Source organism: Gastrolobium bilobum, unplaced genomic scaffold, assembly GCF_033153095.1.
Source record: "Gastrolobium bilobum isolate Gb01-03AN ecotype WA unplaced genomic scaffold, APGP_CSIRO_Gbil_v1 utg3449, whole genome shotgun sequence".
In the NCBI taxonomy this organism is placed as follows: Eukaryota; Viridiplantae; Streptophyta; class Magnoliopsida; order Fabales; family Fabaceae; genus Gastrolobium; species Gastrolobium bilobum.
Genome location: NW_026895570.1, coordinates 150006 through 169059, shown reverse-complemented (window position 1 = coordinate 169059; position 19054 = coordinate 150006). Strand labels below are relative to the sequence as shown.

At 37.4% G+C, this 19054-nt stretch overlaps 1 protein-coding gene across 1 annotated transcript; it reads right to left on the bottom strand.

The window, feature by feature from the left end:
- Positions 1-10917: 10917 nt before the first annotated feature.
- LOC133317272 (nuclear transcription factor Y subunit C-2-like) lies at positions 10918-11283 on the bottom strand. The gene has a single exon (XM_061519132.1). It carries the CDS (start codon positions 11281-11283, stop codon positions 10918-10920), a length of 366 nt encoding a protein of 121 aa, XP_061375116.1.
- Positions 11284-19054: the final 7771 nt, after the last annotated feature.

Below are 19054 nucleotides of genomic sequence, written 5' to 3'. Positions count from 1 at the left end.
AGGCGTAGCAGTGTGAGGAGGAGGAGTGGGTTGCCGATTCACGGGCCTAGGACCCCTCAACGTCCTCAGCTCAGTCATCATTGCGGCTATGGCAGTCCGCGAGTCTTCATTTGTTTTCATCAGATTTTCATTGGCTTGCCTGCTAGCAGCCAACTCCCTCTGAACGGCTGCAAGAGCTTCAGCCACGGGATCAGGCTGTACGCCCATTGCCCCACGGCCACTTCTAGGCCTCACAAGAGCAGCCAAAACAGGTTCTGGCTGAGCATTGGTGTTTGATGGTCCGGGGTTGTTTCGGTTCCTCGTCATGTCACTACACATGTTACACAAAGAAGTGAGTTGATCAGGCCCACACTTAGTGATCACAAATGCAATAATCATAAAGAGTACTAAAACAACTATAAAGCATCAAACACTAAGCATACTCAACAATAGCTAACAGTTATTCCCTACGAAACTGCTCTGATACCATAAAATGTAACACCCCGTTCTAGAACCGGTTTGTTAACATCGCATTATGATATTAAGCGCAGTTACAATCACATGGGTTCAATTAAAATCCGGATAAATTTTTCATTTTAAAACGTACCGAACTTATAATACCCAATTTCGTGATCATAACCATATTACCTTGCGGAAACAGATAAATTAAGCTTAACATCATGTTCATTTTCCATTTTTAAACCATTAATTTACTTCTTATTTATTTCACAACTTCTAATATATTGTAGGTTTCTTCATTAGCTACCCGTGGCTTCAAACCGTGCTCAAATCGGAGCACTGTAGCCCAAGTTAGGACAATTTGAAGCAACACAAGAGAGTGTTGGTCACAGGCCCAGCGCGCTACCGGGCGCTAAAGCCTCCATCTGGACGCTTAAGCGCACGGAGGCAGTAAGCATCAGGCATTCCAGTGTGGATGGGCGCTTAAGCGCGCAACAGGGCGCTCAGGCGCGCTATCCTGGGCGCTCAAGCTCCCACGGGGATGTTTTAGCGCGCAGAGACAGAAGCATCTCCTCCTTCAGTGGCGAAGGGCGCTTAAGCGCGGACCAGGGCGCTCAAGCGCGCAACCCTGGGCGCTTAAGCCCCACCCTGGGCGCTAAAACACGAGGGGGCAGTAAGCCACCCAACTTTCTGCAGCAAAGGGCGCTTAAGCGCACGCCAGGGCGCAATCCTGGGCGCTCCAGCGCGAGGAGGCAGAATGCATTGGCACTCGCAGGGGCAGCAGGGCGCTTGGGAACTCGGTCCAAGCCTAGGGGAAGATGCATCCCCATAACAAACCCCAATTGTCCATGCCCCAAAACTAAATCCTAGCACTCATCCAACCTCTCCTCATGAGATTTAGCTAGAATTTGGGCAGCATGACCTTTGTTTTCTCATCGTTTACCAGTTTAAACAAAAGGGTACCTAATTGATTTTCAGCCCAACCAATTCAACAACTCAATACATAACAAGCATGCATATATTGAATTTCAAGTAGGCATCATTTACATTACATATCCTTTACAAATCATAGAACTTAGCTTACAAAACACTATGATCATTCCCTTGGCTCCCATCAACAAAAGGTGTAACCAAAGGCATAAGCATAGGCTAAGTTCATCCAATGAATCAAGATATACAAATGACCATGGGCTTTCAAAATAAAATCCTATACATGTCAACTACAAAAGGCATGCATAAACTCAAAGAAATGCCATATTTCATGCATAATCCAGATATGGCCACTTGCCACCAGAGGCTCCTGCAGCATCCTTACCTGAAAGGGGGTCCCCACAACACGGGGTGAGATATACGAATATATCCAGTAAACCAGGGGTCCTTGGAGCATCTCTCCACCCCACAGTTCCATATCAGTGTAATAGCAATAACAATAATAATGCAGTAAATACATATCTATGCAAAGTGCAATACATCTCCAGGAGAAATCCCTCGAGCTCTCAAGCTGTCCTAAGGAAACTCAGATGCAAATAGTCCTACTGGCCAGCTAACTACCAAGTATGATTTACGCATCGTCATGCAACATACCAACATAGGGAAACACCATCCTATGCCACACCAAATGCATACACATACGTATAACAAAGCATTACACTATTTTATTGCATTTATATACACAATCACAACCTCTACCCTTTCAGGGCTTGGTAGAACAGTCAAGGGAATTACACCCAAGGTCCGAAGGCTTACCTCAATGCTTCAGTCAACCTTTGTTCTTCACCAACAGTTTCAGCAATCAACTTTTACAAACATACACCTACACATGGTGTAATGCAATCAACACATTGCATCCAAGAGTATTTCACAATCAACCATCAATTACTCAATTCAAAGCACAACACAAGTATGAGCTTACCAATTCTAATGAGCTATTCAAGCTCCATAGCTTGCTCCAATGGTTGATCACTCACGGTTGGTCCAAATGTCTCATTCCTAGACATCACAAGGATCCAATCAATCATTCAACTCACTAATTGTTCAACATGCTAGAATACTAACCAATCCAAGCATGAATTTTCCCATATTATGAACAATTATCAAATGACTATCTAGGCTCATTTCCACCGATTAAATGACATTCCTAGCATTTTCCATAACATGCTCTAAGCTCCATTCTTCCTAGAACATAGCTAATTCAACTACATTTCATAAAAATCCCAATTTACTATTCACAAACCCTAACTCATGCAAATTTCAAGGAATCATGAGGTTCAAGGGTTAGAATCTTACCACCAATGGTCACACAACCAAGGATTGATGGCTCCTCAAGCTTCAATGGAGGTAGAAACTCTCAAAACCCCAATTTTCACCAAAGGGCCGAATTTTTGAGAGGTAATATCTCTCTCCACAATGCTCCCCACTCAAAACAAAGCTAGGATTATGAAAGAGGGGAAGATTTAGAGTGATTTAGGCTTTTGAATCACTCCAATCGGTTAAGATTTGCTCTCACTCTCTCTTCCTCCCTCCTTTCCCTTCTTCTTCTTTCTCCTTCTTCCTTTCCTCTTCTCTGATGCTCGACGGGTTGCTTGGGGGGGTTTGGGTTCATTTTGGCTTTTAGTCACTTAACATAGGTTAAGTGGCTTAAAGCGGGTATTGGTTCGTCTATCTATTCAACTCCAATAATTACCAAACTTTACCCAAAAGTCTGGAATATTATTCTAGGAATATTACTATTTTTATTTTTATATTTTGGGTACTTTTGCCAGTACCCATTTATACCCCTTAATTTTCACTGAGTACACTTTTTAACTCCAAAGTGACTCAGATTCATTTAATTAAGCCTTATACTTAATTTCACTCACTAAAACATGTTTAATTAATTAATTACACTTGATTTACTAATTAATTAAGATGGGCTATTATACCGCCTCTCCTCTGCTATTCTATATTGGGTAAGGGATCTCTTTTGACATACTATTGTAGGTGCATGAGAAGGACAAGAAGGGCCTGAGTTTGATAATATACCTTTTCATTTCTCCATTGGAATATGTGTTTTATACTTTGATTGTTTGATACTTTGATTAGCTTGTGAAAATTGACTTGTGGATATAATTGGTTGAATTATATTAAGTATATTTTGAATCTTTAATGATTGGTGGTTTGATTTTTTTGAATTTTTCATATAGAATATATATTTATATATTTTTAATGTATAAAACCCTAACGAATAAAGAACATGCATTATTTTTCACGAATTTATCTGAGGGGGAAAATATGACCTTGAAGTTAGACGTATCATTATGGTCAACCATTTCAGCAAAGATCTGGTGTGCATAACCATATAATTTCTACTCATGTTCTCTGGACGTTATTTCTTTATACGCTATGCGACCCAACTTAATGAACTGCTCCTTTGCTTTCTTTAGATCTTCTTGAGAGAGATTCAACTGGTTCTGCAATTTTGAACTCTTTGCAGATCTTGAGGTTTGTGTATCTGGTGGAGAGAAGGTGGGTCTAGGTGATTTCTGCTCAACCACTGGCTATGAATTCACAGATTGCAGTGATCGTTCCACAAAGAGACGACAATTTTGCAAGGGAGATGGTGATTCTGATTCTGAATTCGGTAGCTCTTTCTCTGAAACTGAATTCTTTTCCTTTGATTCAGCCATTTTATTCTTTGCTTCTTCATTTTCTTTCGCCTTACTTTCTCCTCCTGTTGCGTCCACCGCCATCACCGCGAATGCCAATACGCCAAAAGTCGACCACGACAGATCCACCAAATTTAGAGAGTCCACAACATCAACCGACACATTCTTAGGAGTATGGTGAATTTTATTGAAGCAACTTTGCAGCACCACATTTTCCCTTGAACAATTTTCTCTACCCAAGATTGCAGCGTTGTTGGGAGCTATGATGCACGGACACGGACACAGGACACGACACGATACGCCGACACGTTAATTCTAAAAAATGTCATATTTGGACACGTTGGGACACGTTTTGATATTAAATAAAATTTTTAATATATAATATCAGAGACTTGGCCCTAGAATGATGTATTTATTGATATCTAATTGTGGTAATTTTTCCATGGGATTATATACCTTAAAATAAACTACGCTCTTTAGCACGACATAAAGCTAAACATATTTACTGTAATGAGGCAGAGCATGTTACATGAACAAAGTGGTGGTCTACAATTTGACAGAGGTAGGAAAAGCTCAATAAAAGATAATAACATGCTTGAATCCAATTATATGATCAATTGCTTGAAAAAATGTAGAGCTTTGTTCACAAAACACTCGTCAGCAAGCCCAGAAACAAGATAAACATGTTCAAAAAATAAGGAAATGCCATCAATCAGAAATGAAAATTGTAGTAATGTTAATTTGCTTTAAGTGATATGCAGTTGAGTTAGCTTCAAGCATCAAATTATCCCATGTTGAAGTTGACTAGTCCAGTTAAATTGAACTAAGAATCTTGCACATAATCTTTTCAAATGAGAATCAAACATGATTAATTGAAGTTCCCAAGTTGAGATTGAAATTAAACCCAACAAACCGGGTTGCGAAGTTAGAAACTCAAAAAATTCCTCTCATTTTTTTTTCTTTTCAACATCATACTGTCATTTCAGCAAGCAATATCTGAATGTGAGGCTCAATTGTGGAACAAAATAAAAATAGCGCATGGTGAAAATGGTTGATCACAGAAATGCAAATATTGTCCTATCACATTAACGAAAGAAGCAAAACAAAGAAAACAATAATTGAGGATAGAATGAAATACAGGGCAAATCAGAGAGATAGTGAAACTGACAGAGGGCAAGTCATGGAAGAATAAGAGAGAATGAGAGAAGAAGCCATTGCTTGGTCTCAGTTCTATGTTGTGAGCAACTGTAGGATTCCACTATTGTATAAATGAAAAACCTCCTCCTCCATTCTATGTTTCAGAATTTTATTTTATTTTTCTGGTTTAAAGGTATTGAAAATCTAGAAAGCAGTTTGAAAAAATCTATTAATAATTTCACGTGAATCATGTACCATTAGTTTCTTATTTTAGATTTAAGGTATCACATACCATTCGAACCGATCTCATTCCTAAACCAGAAATAGCCAGGACAAGGGGCAAACAACCATCACAGTATAAAAAAAGTTTCAAGTTTGATTCTATTCCTAACATATAAAAATCATTAACACAATTCAAATCCGCAGAAGCTGAAGAGAGTAAGAAAAGAGGCACCATAGAATGAATGGGGTACCTTTGTGGAGCTTGATGAGGAGCTTCTTGGTGGGCTGAGCCGGAGGAGGAGCTATATTGATCTCCGCTTCCACTGCCTATATTATTATTGGAGATGCAGAAGACCAACCAACCACCGACAGGCGACAACGAAGAAGAAAGCCTCCACCGCCAGAGAGGATCGGAGAATAGGGTTCCACTTTTTGATTTTTATTAAATATTTTGAATTTTTTTGATTGTAATTTTATTTTATTTTTACAAAAAAAATGCAAAACGTGTCCACATCTGTTGACCGCGTGTCGGATACGGTCAAATTCGCGTGTCCCACTAGTCAACGTGTCATAAAAAGTCAACCACGTGTCGGACGCGTGTCCGAACGTGTCCGTGTCCGACACGTGTCGGACACGCATTTTTTCTCAAAAAAGGCGTGTCCGTGTTTCACAGGTTGGGAGCATGGTGCATAGTTCTTTGATTCAATGAAGATTGCGTTGCTCTTGCTGTCAAGGCATCAATACCCAGAAGTGCAGCGTGAATTTGCTGCAACAGATTCTTGATATTGGAGAACAAAGCTTGATTTTCAACGAGACCTTGCTCCATTCACGTTAGCATCTTGAACGAAAAGATTGGTGTGTGTTCAAAAATGAAAAGATTTAGGGATGGTGGAGACTCGGACTCCTACTCATCCATGATGTAGAATGAAAGCACTAGTGATAAGGGACTAGCCCTAACAGAGTAACAGAGAACAAGAAAGAGTAGAAAAGAAGATTATTCTATTACTTTTTTGAATGAATTTTCAAAAGATACAAGAGTCCCCTATTTATTAACTACCCGGCCTAACTAACCACTAATGCAATGCCACATCCACACTTCTTTAACAGAAGACTACTCACAAGATTACTTATTAACAACTCCTCTAGCTATACACCTTTACAAATCAGTATTAACAAAGCTATTGCTATTACCTAGCAATTATGGAAGATGATATCGTAACACAATGATCGTGCACGTAATGGATATTATGTATCACAAAGGAATGAAGACCCTTTAATCAGTGGTTTAAGCATTATAGAACTTGAAGCTCATTTAGATTCATTCAGTGCCATATTAGTGCAAGGCCTATAGCTGGTTTTTGTGTTTGTTTTACAGTAGAAAATCGATATGCACTAGCGGACCAGGATTTTTTATGATAGGAGATAGAAAATAAAATATCAAAATTATAAGTGTTATTAAAAATAATATGATGAACTAATTATTACATATTTTTTAAGGAGGGGCTAAATATTAGCATCAATAATCTATGATTATTATTATTATATAATAATAATAATAATAATAATAATAACAATAAAATCAAAAAACGTAAAGGAGATGGTAGAAGGTAGAAACGTAAATCGTAAAAACGACATGAAACGTAAAGTTTCTACTACTTAAGGTCAAGATACACTATATATATATATATATATATATATATATATATATATATATATATATATATATATATATATGTGTGTCATATAAATCACTATTCAAAATTCAATGAACAATTTCATATTTAAAATATATAGGGGTGGCAATTTGGGTTGGTCCGCCCCGTCTCGCCACCAACCCGCCAAAAACGGGGCGGGGTGGGTTGACTCAGCCAAAAAATATTGGTTGGAAAAATGAACCTACCCCATTTTATGATGAGTTGGCGGGTTGACGGATCAATCCACCAACCCGCCAATTAAAAAATTAATTAAAATTTAAAAATAAATTATATTTTATTAATTTTTTCAATATTATTTTGTTTTATTTCACACTTTTCTATATTTTTTTAGTGTCAATCTTAAATGTAAACTAATATTTGTCAAACATTCTTTAGGAATTTATATATAGATAACATTTGTCATAAATAAAATTGTTATTCTTTATTTTTTCTAGGAAGTACTAAGATAAAAAAAAATTGGATATCACAAAAATTTAAGGACTAATGAAATAGTACCTAATTGTAAAAAAAAAAAAAAAAATTATAACCCGGCGGGTCAACCCGCCCCGCGACGGGTTGAACCTGTTTTGACCCACTTCTAGGTGGGGCGGGTTGAGATGGGTTGGTGGATTGAAAATCTCAACCCAACCTGTCCCGTTTTAGCGGGTTAGCGGGTTGACCCGTCGGGCTCAACTCATATTGCCACCCTTAAAAATATATAAGTCACATAAATATATAAGATATAAGTCCAAAAACATCAAAAGAATAAAGTTTAATAGCTCTTAAATTATATCAATTGATTCAAATCAAACAGATCATGCATTAGTTGCATGTTCTCTTCTCTTGCTTCTATAACAAATTTATTGGTAATAATACGTAATAGATTGATTCAAAATCCACCTCAATTTGGTATTCAAACTTTTCATCAATGGCTTCACCCTCTTATTTCTCGGCAATAGCGACCTCGTGTGAGGGTTTTTTTCCAAATAATTAGAAGAAGATACTGTGCATTTTGATTTGGGGGAAATGGAAATAGGTTTTTTTTTTTTAAAAAATTAAAAATAAAATTGTGTCATGGGTTAAAAGTTGACCTGGTTCAAATTTATTTTTATTCTTTTTGTATAAGATCCGATTCAGTTTTTTGGTTTAAGTAAAAACGTACCGTTCTTATATTTTTATATTGTGTTTTTACCAATTTTTATTGAGGAGAATTTTTACTTATGTTTTACATGTATCACTTCAATAAAAACGTAATTTTTACGCCAACTTTTGACAACAATGTATGCCATTATAGCCTGTCTTGCTTGAACAAGATGCATGGCAACTATTTTCAATGTACAATGATTATTTGTGCATAAAAATGGGGAGAGACGAACCTCTCTTGCGGGTGTCCTCCTAAGCCTTTAGGCATGGCCTTTCATATTAGGCCTGACCATAGCGCCGGCCAATTATACTGGCCGGAACAATTATTTATCAAATAAATTCGTCTGCTATGACCTTATTTTAGCCACTCGAATATTAATAATTAGATATTTTAAAAATTCGTAAACCTCTCGAATTTTCTGCATTCTTCTAACACGAGTTTGTAACAATTGTTTGTGGTGTTTTACTTATTGCTTTATTATTCTTCGATCCATACAATGCATGCTAGCTTTGCTCAAATTAAACTCTCAGTGCCGTCGTGCTGCAGAATTAATTAGCATATTGAGAAAGATAATAAAATTAGAGAAAAATTATACTTATAAAAATTTTTTTACAACCTCTTACAATTATATCTTAACACCGTTGATTTCTCCCAATAAACGGTTACGATTTCTCAAATTAAATTCATTAATTAATTATTGATTCACAATAAATGATAACCGTTGATTGGCGAAAATCAACGGTGTTAAAATATGGTTGTAAAAAAAAATTGTAAATATAACCTTCCTCATGAAATTATTATAAACCTTCACCCAAAAGCTTAAAATAGAAAAAATATCATTAAATTTCTTTGTCCTTTATTTGTTGCGTCATTTTAGCTTTTGCTTGTTCATAACGCAAACGGTTCCAAGGAATCAAAGTGTGGCCAAAAATAAAAGGACAGAGATAGCTTTAGTCAATATTGGCTGCTAGCAATCTAGCATGAGCAAGGATGCACAATGTCGCTGGTGTTTTGTCAAATATTAAGGGAAAAACACTTCTTAGGATGCTGTTGCATGAGAAAGCGTTTTTTCATATTGTGAGTCTTTAATTTACGTCAAATTTTTTTTTAATAAGTGAGGGGTCTAAAATAAGTTGAATCACAACATAAAAATTCAATTCTCATACAATATGAAAAAATCAAAGCCCAAATATTAATATAAAAACTGCACATGTGCTTTGGCCAACAATTCAAGCTTTTCACATAATTGGTTGCATGACATAAAGTCTGTTTATATTTTTTTTTTAATTTAGAAATTACTTTAAACTAAAGTTAAAGAAAAAATAAAAAAAGTTAAAAATTATTTGGTGATTATATAAAAATTTTAACTTAAAAACACATATTTCAATAAAATCTCTCTCATTTTATCTCATAGCTCTTCGTTTAAAAAAAAATACATAATTCAAGAAAAATTGATAAGAGCTTAAAAAAAATTCCTTCTAGGAACTTTTGGCGTTTAACTTTTTTCTTCATTATAAAAAAAGAGCTTTTCCTCATATAAGTTTTTCTCAAAATTTGATTGGCCTAATTTCTACTTATAAATAGCTTCTATCTTAAAAAAAAAAATAGAATTCAAACAGGTAGATAGTATAAAAGCCTTTATGACCAAAGTCATTAAGATTCCTTTCTTACAGTCCCATTCTTCTAACGAATATTATGAATTTGAAAATGGATCTTCTCACGTGAAAAGTGATCATGTGGTCATGTTATTTGATCCCAATCACTTATTTAAAAATTATATATTTTTCTCTTTCTTATCTCTTCATCAATAAGTAACTATGATCAAATAACATGACCACTTTTTCACATGAGATGATCTATTCCTATGAAATTTGAGCATGTTCAGCGTTTGCAGGAGGGATTGTGTCAAAAATATAAATATAAAAACCATATATGTGCCTTCACCTGCTTAAGTTTTTGGAACAATTGATTCGTGACATGTTCTTCACAATGTTTGTTTCCCATGACATATAACCTTCAGGTTTAGCTAAATGTTTGTGTTTTATGTGAAAAACAATGGACACAAGATCAAGGTAGGAATTGAAGTTGGAAGCACCACCGCAATATTATGTGACCTGTTCTTAGCTCTCTATTTCATATGCAGAAGAGGAAGAAAGGCCACCGTGAAATGTAAGACTACTTTTTCATCTTGATATACTTAAGCATCTTCTTCTGGATTACGTACGTTAGTTGACTTACAATACATTATGGTGACAAGGCTTATTTATAGCATTTTCTTTAGATCATTGTAGTCCAACTACATAGTTCTAGTGACTTCGTCTGATTTGTCTACCTAATGTTTCTAGATTTTTGTTATTTCCATAATTTGGGCTTGGGTTGTCCAAATATGTACCAAATATGTACCTAGCTAGCTGCATGAAGAGAATTTCATAAATACATAAATAGTAACTATTGCTAAATCTTTTTTCTTTGGATAGCGGATGGGGCTTTCACGTGATTGGAATTGTGATGAATCAAAGAACTTGAACTAACTATAACACAACTTCATTTGAGTAAAGAGAATGCATAACCAACAGATAAAGTACTTAAGTTAGCTATATCCATATTATAATAATTACATAGAACCATATTATAAAGGTTATTCCAAAGTTTCATTTTCCATGACAGTGGCCGCAGCACCAACTACAGGTTTTCCAGAATTAGAAACCAAAGTGATCAAAAAGTCAAAGATATCAGTGGTCATAACAGCAGAGGCCACATCCTCTTTGTGCAAGGTTCTCCTTTTGCCTTGGATGACCATGATCCAAGACCTTCTTGTAAGCTCCTCAATGAAGAGTTCACAAGCCTTTGAGAAAACAATGGGAGCTTCCCCTGATATCATTTTCACATCCTCCCCAGATTTCTTCATGATCTTCTTGATCCTTGCTAAGGGAAGAGAATGAGGCCCTGTCCTTCCTGATATGCCACCACATAGTAACCCTGAATATGCACCAGCTTGTCTCATATTGTTATTCTCTTCTTTTCTTTCTGTTTCTGCTTTAAATTCAACTTTATATGTCTCTGAGATACTCTTTAAGTTGCAGTATCAGTGTCAGTTTCAGTGTTATATATACAAAAACTTCATGGCAGAAGCATGCCATTAACGTGGCCGGCCATGCCTGCTTTAGCCGGCTAATTGAAAATTCTAATAAATAAATCAGAGAGTATGCATTCTTAATTAGACTCTATGACTCCAAGACTTGTTTTTATTTGTTTATTTATAAATGTGTGTAAACAATCATACAATCGACAACGTCATCGTGATTGTGTGGTAACAACATCAACTTTCCGTTGTCTAATTTGATTGAGTCACGTTTGAATGATTCAATATAATGTACAAACTACCAAAAACTAAAAAATTAGAGACAAAGATACTTAATTTGATAACTTTAGAATAGTTCAATGCATACACATATCATCTACTAATCTAAATATCTAATAATCATATAATATAAAGGGTTTTATTAGTGTTATGTTACATGATTTAAGTGTTGTTTCCAACACACACACAAAAATAGAGAGAGAAAGTGGAATGATGAAAGAGAAAGGAAAACATGTGGACCCCACCTCTTTAATGTGTGTGTAAGAAAGTGATGTTATATCATGTTACATGATAAACATAAAACCCTAATATAAACACTGAACAAAAGTAAAACTGATAAATATACCTAAAATGTATTCTGAAGAATAGGACTTTTAACTTAGTTAGAATTGCCTATCAGAGGAGTTTAAATTATAGAAGATTATTATTGGGTCTCACACCTTGTCTAGTTTTGAGGATAATAAATAAGTGAATTATCTAATCATTTGTTTAGTTTTTGAAAGTTTATGTAACAGATCACACTATGAGATTGGACCAATTTTAATTTTTTAAAAATTAGTCACATTTTAGACATAGGTAAATAACCATTGCTAAGTTAAAGATATAAAATTTAATGGTTGGCGCTAGCTAAATTTTTTTGGCCCTAACTTATTAATCTTGCTTGCTTCGCCACCTGATAGGATAGCAAAATTTATTTATTTACTTATTTTCTCCAATTCATCCCTATAAAATAAAGCATAGATCATTCGTGCTTTATGCCTAAACCACTCCCCATCCACAGTGCCCTTGTGATAAAATATCCCTAGAATTGTTAAAATTTATGTTGACAATCTATTGGTTATGAATAAGAAGCAGGTTAAGGAAAAAAAGAGAAAAGGGAAGTTGAAGGAGTGTGTGAATTTAAGAAGTCCCACGTTTGACAACTAGTAGGAGGTGTGAGAGTTTATAAGCTCCAACCTCACTCTCCTAAAATGGCCCTTGGGTCACTAAACATTTTCTGGAAGGGGAGGACCTAGGTGGACTTAGGTTCACCACACACACGCGCGCCACCGCCATCCGGCCGGTTCGGTTCGGTTCATATATGTAATTTAATTTTTTGTCCAAAAATGCCCCTGGACTATCCGTTGCTTCCCGCCGATTTTTTGAACATTTTTGAACTGAACTGGTTGCACCCGTTCACGGCCGTCAGTCACGATGGTTCATCGTGACCGGTCAGTATCTATAAATAGACACTGACCCCCCTAGAAATCCTATCCAATTTTTTTCACTGAAATTCTGCCAGAATTTTTCTTCCCTCCCGGTTTGCATATTTCTGTTCTTCCTCCGGTGTAATCCCTCTAGCATATTGTTGTGTTCGTTTTGGCTTTTGACTGGTAGTGCCGCCACTCTTCAGACTAAATATGTTCTACCCTGGGAGAAAAGTGTCCATCGACCTTTTATAACGCCTGGCCACTTGCAAGAATCAATGATTGTCCCCACACACTAACACGAGACTTTTCAGTGTGCTTTGTCCTCACTCGCACACTTCCCAGGAAAACTTCCAAGGAGGACACCCATCCCAGAATTGCTCCAAGTCAAGCACGCTTAACTGTGGAGTTCTTCCGATCCGGGCTACCGAAAAGTAGATGCATCTTGTTAGTATAGGTAGTACTAATTAATTCTTCTAAGTCATTCCTAACTGTACCGTCCCATACCAGCACAGTCTCTGGAATCCCTCTCTTTCGGGTGTTGATTTGATTCATTCATGAACCCCCAAGCTGCAAGATTTGGCATGAGCCGCTCATTGTCCGTGCCCTTTCACACCAGCGATCACTCCTTGCCCTTGTCAGCTCTTGGGATGTTACATGCCCACTAGCTTCCGCCTGGTTTGTCCTCGAACCACACCGTACTGGAAGAGAGGCCCTGCTCTGATACCACTTGTAACGCCTGACAACTTGCAAGAATCAATGACTGTCCCCACACACTAACACGAGACTTTTCAGTGTGCTTTGTCCTCACTCGCACACTTCCCGGAAAAACTTCCCAGGAGGTCACCCATCCCAGAATTGCTCCAAGTCAAGCACGCTTAACTGTGGAGTTCTTCCGATCCGGGCTACCGAAAAGTAGATGCATCTTGTTAGTATAGGTAGTACTAATTAATTCTTATAAGTCATTCCTAACTGTACCGTCCCACACCAACACAGTCTCTGGAATCCCTCTATTTCGGATGTTGATTCGATTCATTCATAAACCCCCAAGCTGCAAGATTTGGCATGAGCCGCTCATTGTTCGTGCCATTTCGCACCGGCGATGACTCCCTACCTTTGCCAGCTCTTGGGATGTTACATGCCCATCAGCTTCTGCCTCGAACCACACAGTACTGGAAGAGAGGCCCTGCTTTGATACCACTTATAATGCCCGGCCACTTGCAAGAATCAATGACTGTCCCCACACACTAACACGAGACTTTTCAGTGTGTTTTGTCCTCACTCGCACATTTCTCGGGAAAACTTCTCAGGAGGTCACCCATCCCAGAATTGCTCCAAGTCAAGCACGCTTAACTGTGGAGTTCTTCCTATCCGGGCTACCGAAAAGTAGATGCATCTTGTTAGTATAGGTAGTACTAATTAATTCTTATAAGTCATTCCTAACTGTACCGTCCCATACCAGCACAGTCTCTGGAATCCCTCTCTTTCAAGTGTTGATTCGATTCATTCATGAACCCCCAAGCTGCAAGATTTGGCATGAGCCGCTCAATGTCCGTGCCCTTTCGCACCGGCGATCACTCCCTGACCTTGCCCGCTCTTGGGATGTTACACCTTTGGCATCAGTGAGGGGGGAAATATGCAAAGTGCTAATCAACCTTCTCGCCAAGCCACTCAACATCTTAGCAAACTTCCTTGCGATTTCTCCTTCTCATAGTCGACATCTTTTACTTCAAATGTGTGCGATCAGGCCCAGTCCAATATTTTTAGGATTGAACATTTGCACCGCTAAGGATGCTTTCAGGTTGGTACAACGAAATCACATGTAAGAGAAGGCATCTGAAAGGGAGGAAGAGCGTTCCTGCCAAAGATCTAAATTCTTAGCCTCTTCTTCCCACTCCATATCAGCCAATCCTTCCATCAAGGGACCTACTTCCTTCCCTTTTTGGTAGAAGATTGATGGAAGGTATTCCTATCCTTCTCCCCACTTTGCGACATCGGTTGTGGACAAAGTAGTTGTAGTTATATCGAGATGTGCAGCTTTTCTTTTCTTGATTTTCCTCCTTTTGCTTGGTTCTATTTTAAATTTATTTTCTTTCTCGATGGAAGAAGAGGATGCATCAATTGGACCTAAAATTGGGCAAGGATAGGAGCGAACAGGAGTCTTAGATCTCGCTTGGTCCTGCACCAAGATCTCTAGCGAATGTAATTATGGTCTACTAGTACCTTCACCACCAGGTGCAGCTTCATCTCTTTTCTTCACCAAAAGTTCCATTATTTGTAGCATGCTCGATATCTCGTTATCTGCAAAAAATTCAAAATAAGGCATTATAGCATAACTAGTAAGAATGCAGCCAAAAAATTAAGTGTGGGGTCATAAATGAATGCTACATGCATAAACTGATTCCTGCCAAGGAAGACCTTTACATTATCATCAGTATGATTTGAGAGGATAGTTTACGCGCTTAACAAACCACCATCTGTGGAGTTATAAGCAATGTCACACAACTTTGTCACAGTCATGCTCTCAGGCTTATTCAAGTCATCATACTCATAACTCAACTTATGAAAATCTTCAGGGTCATTGCACTAACACAAGGGAAAGAGAGGGAGACATCCTTATAATCTAGCAAGAAGTGATGACAATCTTGTACGGGATACACCTTGAAATAATCCCTTTTCCAAGAATGAATTTTGTTTGAATACGCCTCACAAAATTGAAGGTTTGGTTCTTTCTGAATGAAACCCAGCTCTTACAGGCTTCGTACACTCTAAACAGACACAGAAAGGATTGAACAGAAGGAAAGAGATTATATGCTTTGCATAACATCTCGTAAACACAAATAAACCCCCATGGATTTGGATGTAGTTGTGAAGGGGTGACATAAATCTGATATAAAAGATTATTGACGAAAGAAGAGAAAGGAAAAAGACAACCTAAAGTAAGGAAGAAGAAGTTGTACATCATCAGAAAGTGTTTGGTCCTCGTCCAAGCAAGATGAACAAACACACTCTTCGGAGGGAATAGGGGAAATCTGCCACTCAGGGTCAGCAGCTTTATCTTGTTTGAGGTGAATAGTGGCAGAAAGCTCCGCAACAGATCCAGTTGTAGGATATTTTGAAACCACCTTTTTTACAACATCCCGGATACCCATGCGAGACTATCTACATCTCGCAAAGCACTCCTCTCTGGAAATTGACGACGGCTCATAACAACCCCGATAGATGATAACTTGCCAGTCTTATCAGTCTTGCATTTTTTCAAAGGATAACTGGTGAGATAAATAATATTTAGAGGAACATGATTACAATTTCGATGGGGACTCAATTCAGAATTTGATCTATCAAAAATGATTATAGGACTTTTAGAGGATGAGGGAATATGAGTACTGGACCAGCTTGCTCATGCATATTGCTTTGTTGGGATTGAACTCGGGGCAACCCGCGAGATTCCCTATGCCAAGATGAAGCTATAGCCCTTTTAAAGCCTTGAGAAGAAGAACCCCCTTCATACCCTCTAAGTGAAGGGGGAAAATCCAGAGCATTTCGGCTTTCTCCCGTGACGAAATTCCTTCTCCAGTTAACCACCATTCTCCAGTATTGTGAGACCTGGCAGCACAAGGCCTAGGTGCTTGCCTAGGTTCTGGACTAGTCGAACCTGACCTCTCCATTATTCTAAAAAAAAGCAGAAAAAGGGTGTTCATGAGACATTCTCTCAAATGGGTGGTAAACTCCTCACAAACACAAAACCAAAAAAGAGAAACCCAGAAACGAAAAATTACCCAGAAGGAACGAACTACTCCACACAGTAAATGAAAGTAACAATGCAAAAGACTTAAAAGTTTCAATACTCAGATTTCTAGAAATAGAAGAGAATGAAAAAAAACAAAAGAAAGAAAGTACCCGGTATTTATACTTGAGGTATGTTGAAGTTCAATGAAGTTTTTCTCTAAAGCAGCTTACTCACTTATAAAAGTGTCACGAAAACAAATTAACAAGGGAGGTAAGGGAGAGCAACTATGGAAGAGGAGAGAGCACTATCAAAGGAGAAGAAAACACAAAGCAACCAAACGTAATGGTTCCTTCCCAAACCCTCAAGGTTAACATATGAAAAGTAGTCGAAAGGTATATGTGTAAAAACACATAAAGGTGACACGATAAAACAAATGAGTGGGACACGCGTCAGCAGAAGACCAAAAGGTTAATACATTAACCCACACGAAATGAAGGCTGCATTTAATGCTTCTGATAGTTTAAAATCACATCAACCGTCTCTTAAGCGATGAAATGCCGGATTACCAAAACCCACTCTAGTGTATATCCTACGAATACGTGGCAGTATCTCACCACAAGTAAAATATCTCGCATAAAGAATACATCTCGCTTCTCATGCCTACAACATAAGTAGCAAGATGTGGGACATCTGATTTGAACCTACTATATATGAGATAAAACCTCAATCTCATAAAGGCCCAAACGACCCAGAAACCCCTGTGACTTGATCACAAAGGCAACCCATCTCGCGTAGAAAGCATGGGATCTCGCTTACTTGATTAGCAAGCCAACATGACTTAATCTGAAAAGAATCATCATCGCCGAGATCACCAACTCAGGCAAGCTGACCACCATGTGAACCCAATGATTGAATGGCATCTCCTGCTTGCCACTACATCTAACAAATCTACTCTGAACATAGGTTTTCCCACCAAGGAATAACCTGAGAGAAGTCACCTCTCTCCACTAATGAAAGTGAAAATCTTCCTACGTAAGGCGGTATGAAATAAGACACTCAAACACTATAAATAAGAGGTATTTAGCCCAAGTATAATATTTCTATTTGAATACTTGAACCTCCTTGAATAGTGAACTGACTTGATCATCGTAGTGCCGTTGCAGGTACCCCTAGTCGCTCGCAAACTGCCTAGATACACAAAGTGCTGATCAACCGTCTCGCCAAGCCACTCATCATCTCGGCAAACTTCCTTGTCATCTCTCCTTCTCTTTGTCAATATCCTTTATTTTAAGTGTGTGTAATCAGGCTTAACCCAATATTTATTGGATCGATTAGTGCCAAAGGCTCTAAATAACATAAGAGGTTCCATTTTGATCCCATTTTGTTTGACATTTATGCACTGATTTGGACGTTAAGAATTTCTTACTTAATAATACCTATTATAGTTTTACCTTAGTAATGATGGTTTTACATTATTTTTTGCTCTAGGAAAATACAAATCATTGATTTAGAGAGAGAGAGAGAGAGAAAGAGACAGAGAGAGGCGAGGAAATGGGTGATCAAAATGGTATTATGTAAATCATGTGACAGGGAATGACGTAAAAGTAACGTAACTCTAAAGTCAAAAACTCTCATAGCTTCATCGTTTTCGCACGTGTTTGCAGGCCATTTGATATGACGAGAGAAGGAAGACGATAATATGAAGAAACCACAACTTCACAACTTGCGATCAAACCAACCAAAATTGTCTGTCTATATATTTGTTCGATTTTATAAGAGTTATTTTGTAAGAAAAGTGATTGTGTAATGTTATAGAGATTTGTTTTTCGTGTTTAATTTTTTTTTTTTGCTTTAGAAAGTGTGGGCCCCACAAAATATTATTGTGTGTGTAGAAAATTTGTTTGTGTCATGTTAAAGGACAAACTAAAACCCCATATTTGTTATTAGAGAAAATATTTTTTTTTATCCTCAGCAAATTTCACGATATCCACTTTAGTGTCTAGCAAATAAAAAAGTTATTCGTGGTCCTTATGAAATTCAAAATGGATCCATTTAGTTGAAATCGTAGTCCTTCACAAATTTAAGAAAAACCCACATTAGTCCCTCAAAAGGACTAAAATGGGTTCACTTTAAATTTTTTATGGACCACGAATAATTTTTTTATTTGCTAGGGACTAAAGCTAGCATCATAAAATTTGCAGAGGACCGAAAATAGTATTTATTTTGTTATTATTTAAAGTCCCTACATCTTTTTCTTTTCTTGCACGTCATTCTTTCGAAGAAGTCTATGTAAATTGACTATATAGCTTCTTCTCCTAGACCAAAAGTGGTAAAATATAAATAAGGTCATTAGTTATTACCAACTCCCATCATCTAGAGGCACCAACATGATCATTTGGTAATACTCCTTGGATCCAGGTACATGTAAAAGAAACTAATTAATATCTTATGTACAAGGCTTTTTAGATTTAGGTAAAATTTTAAAATATATTCAAAA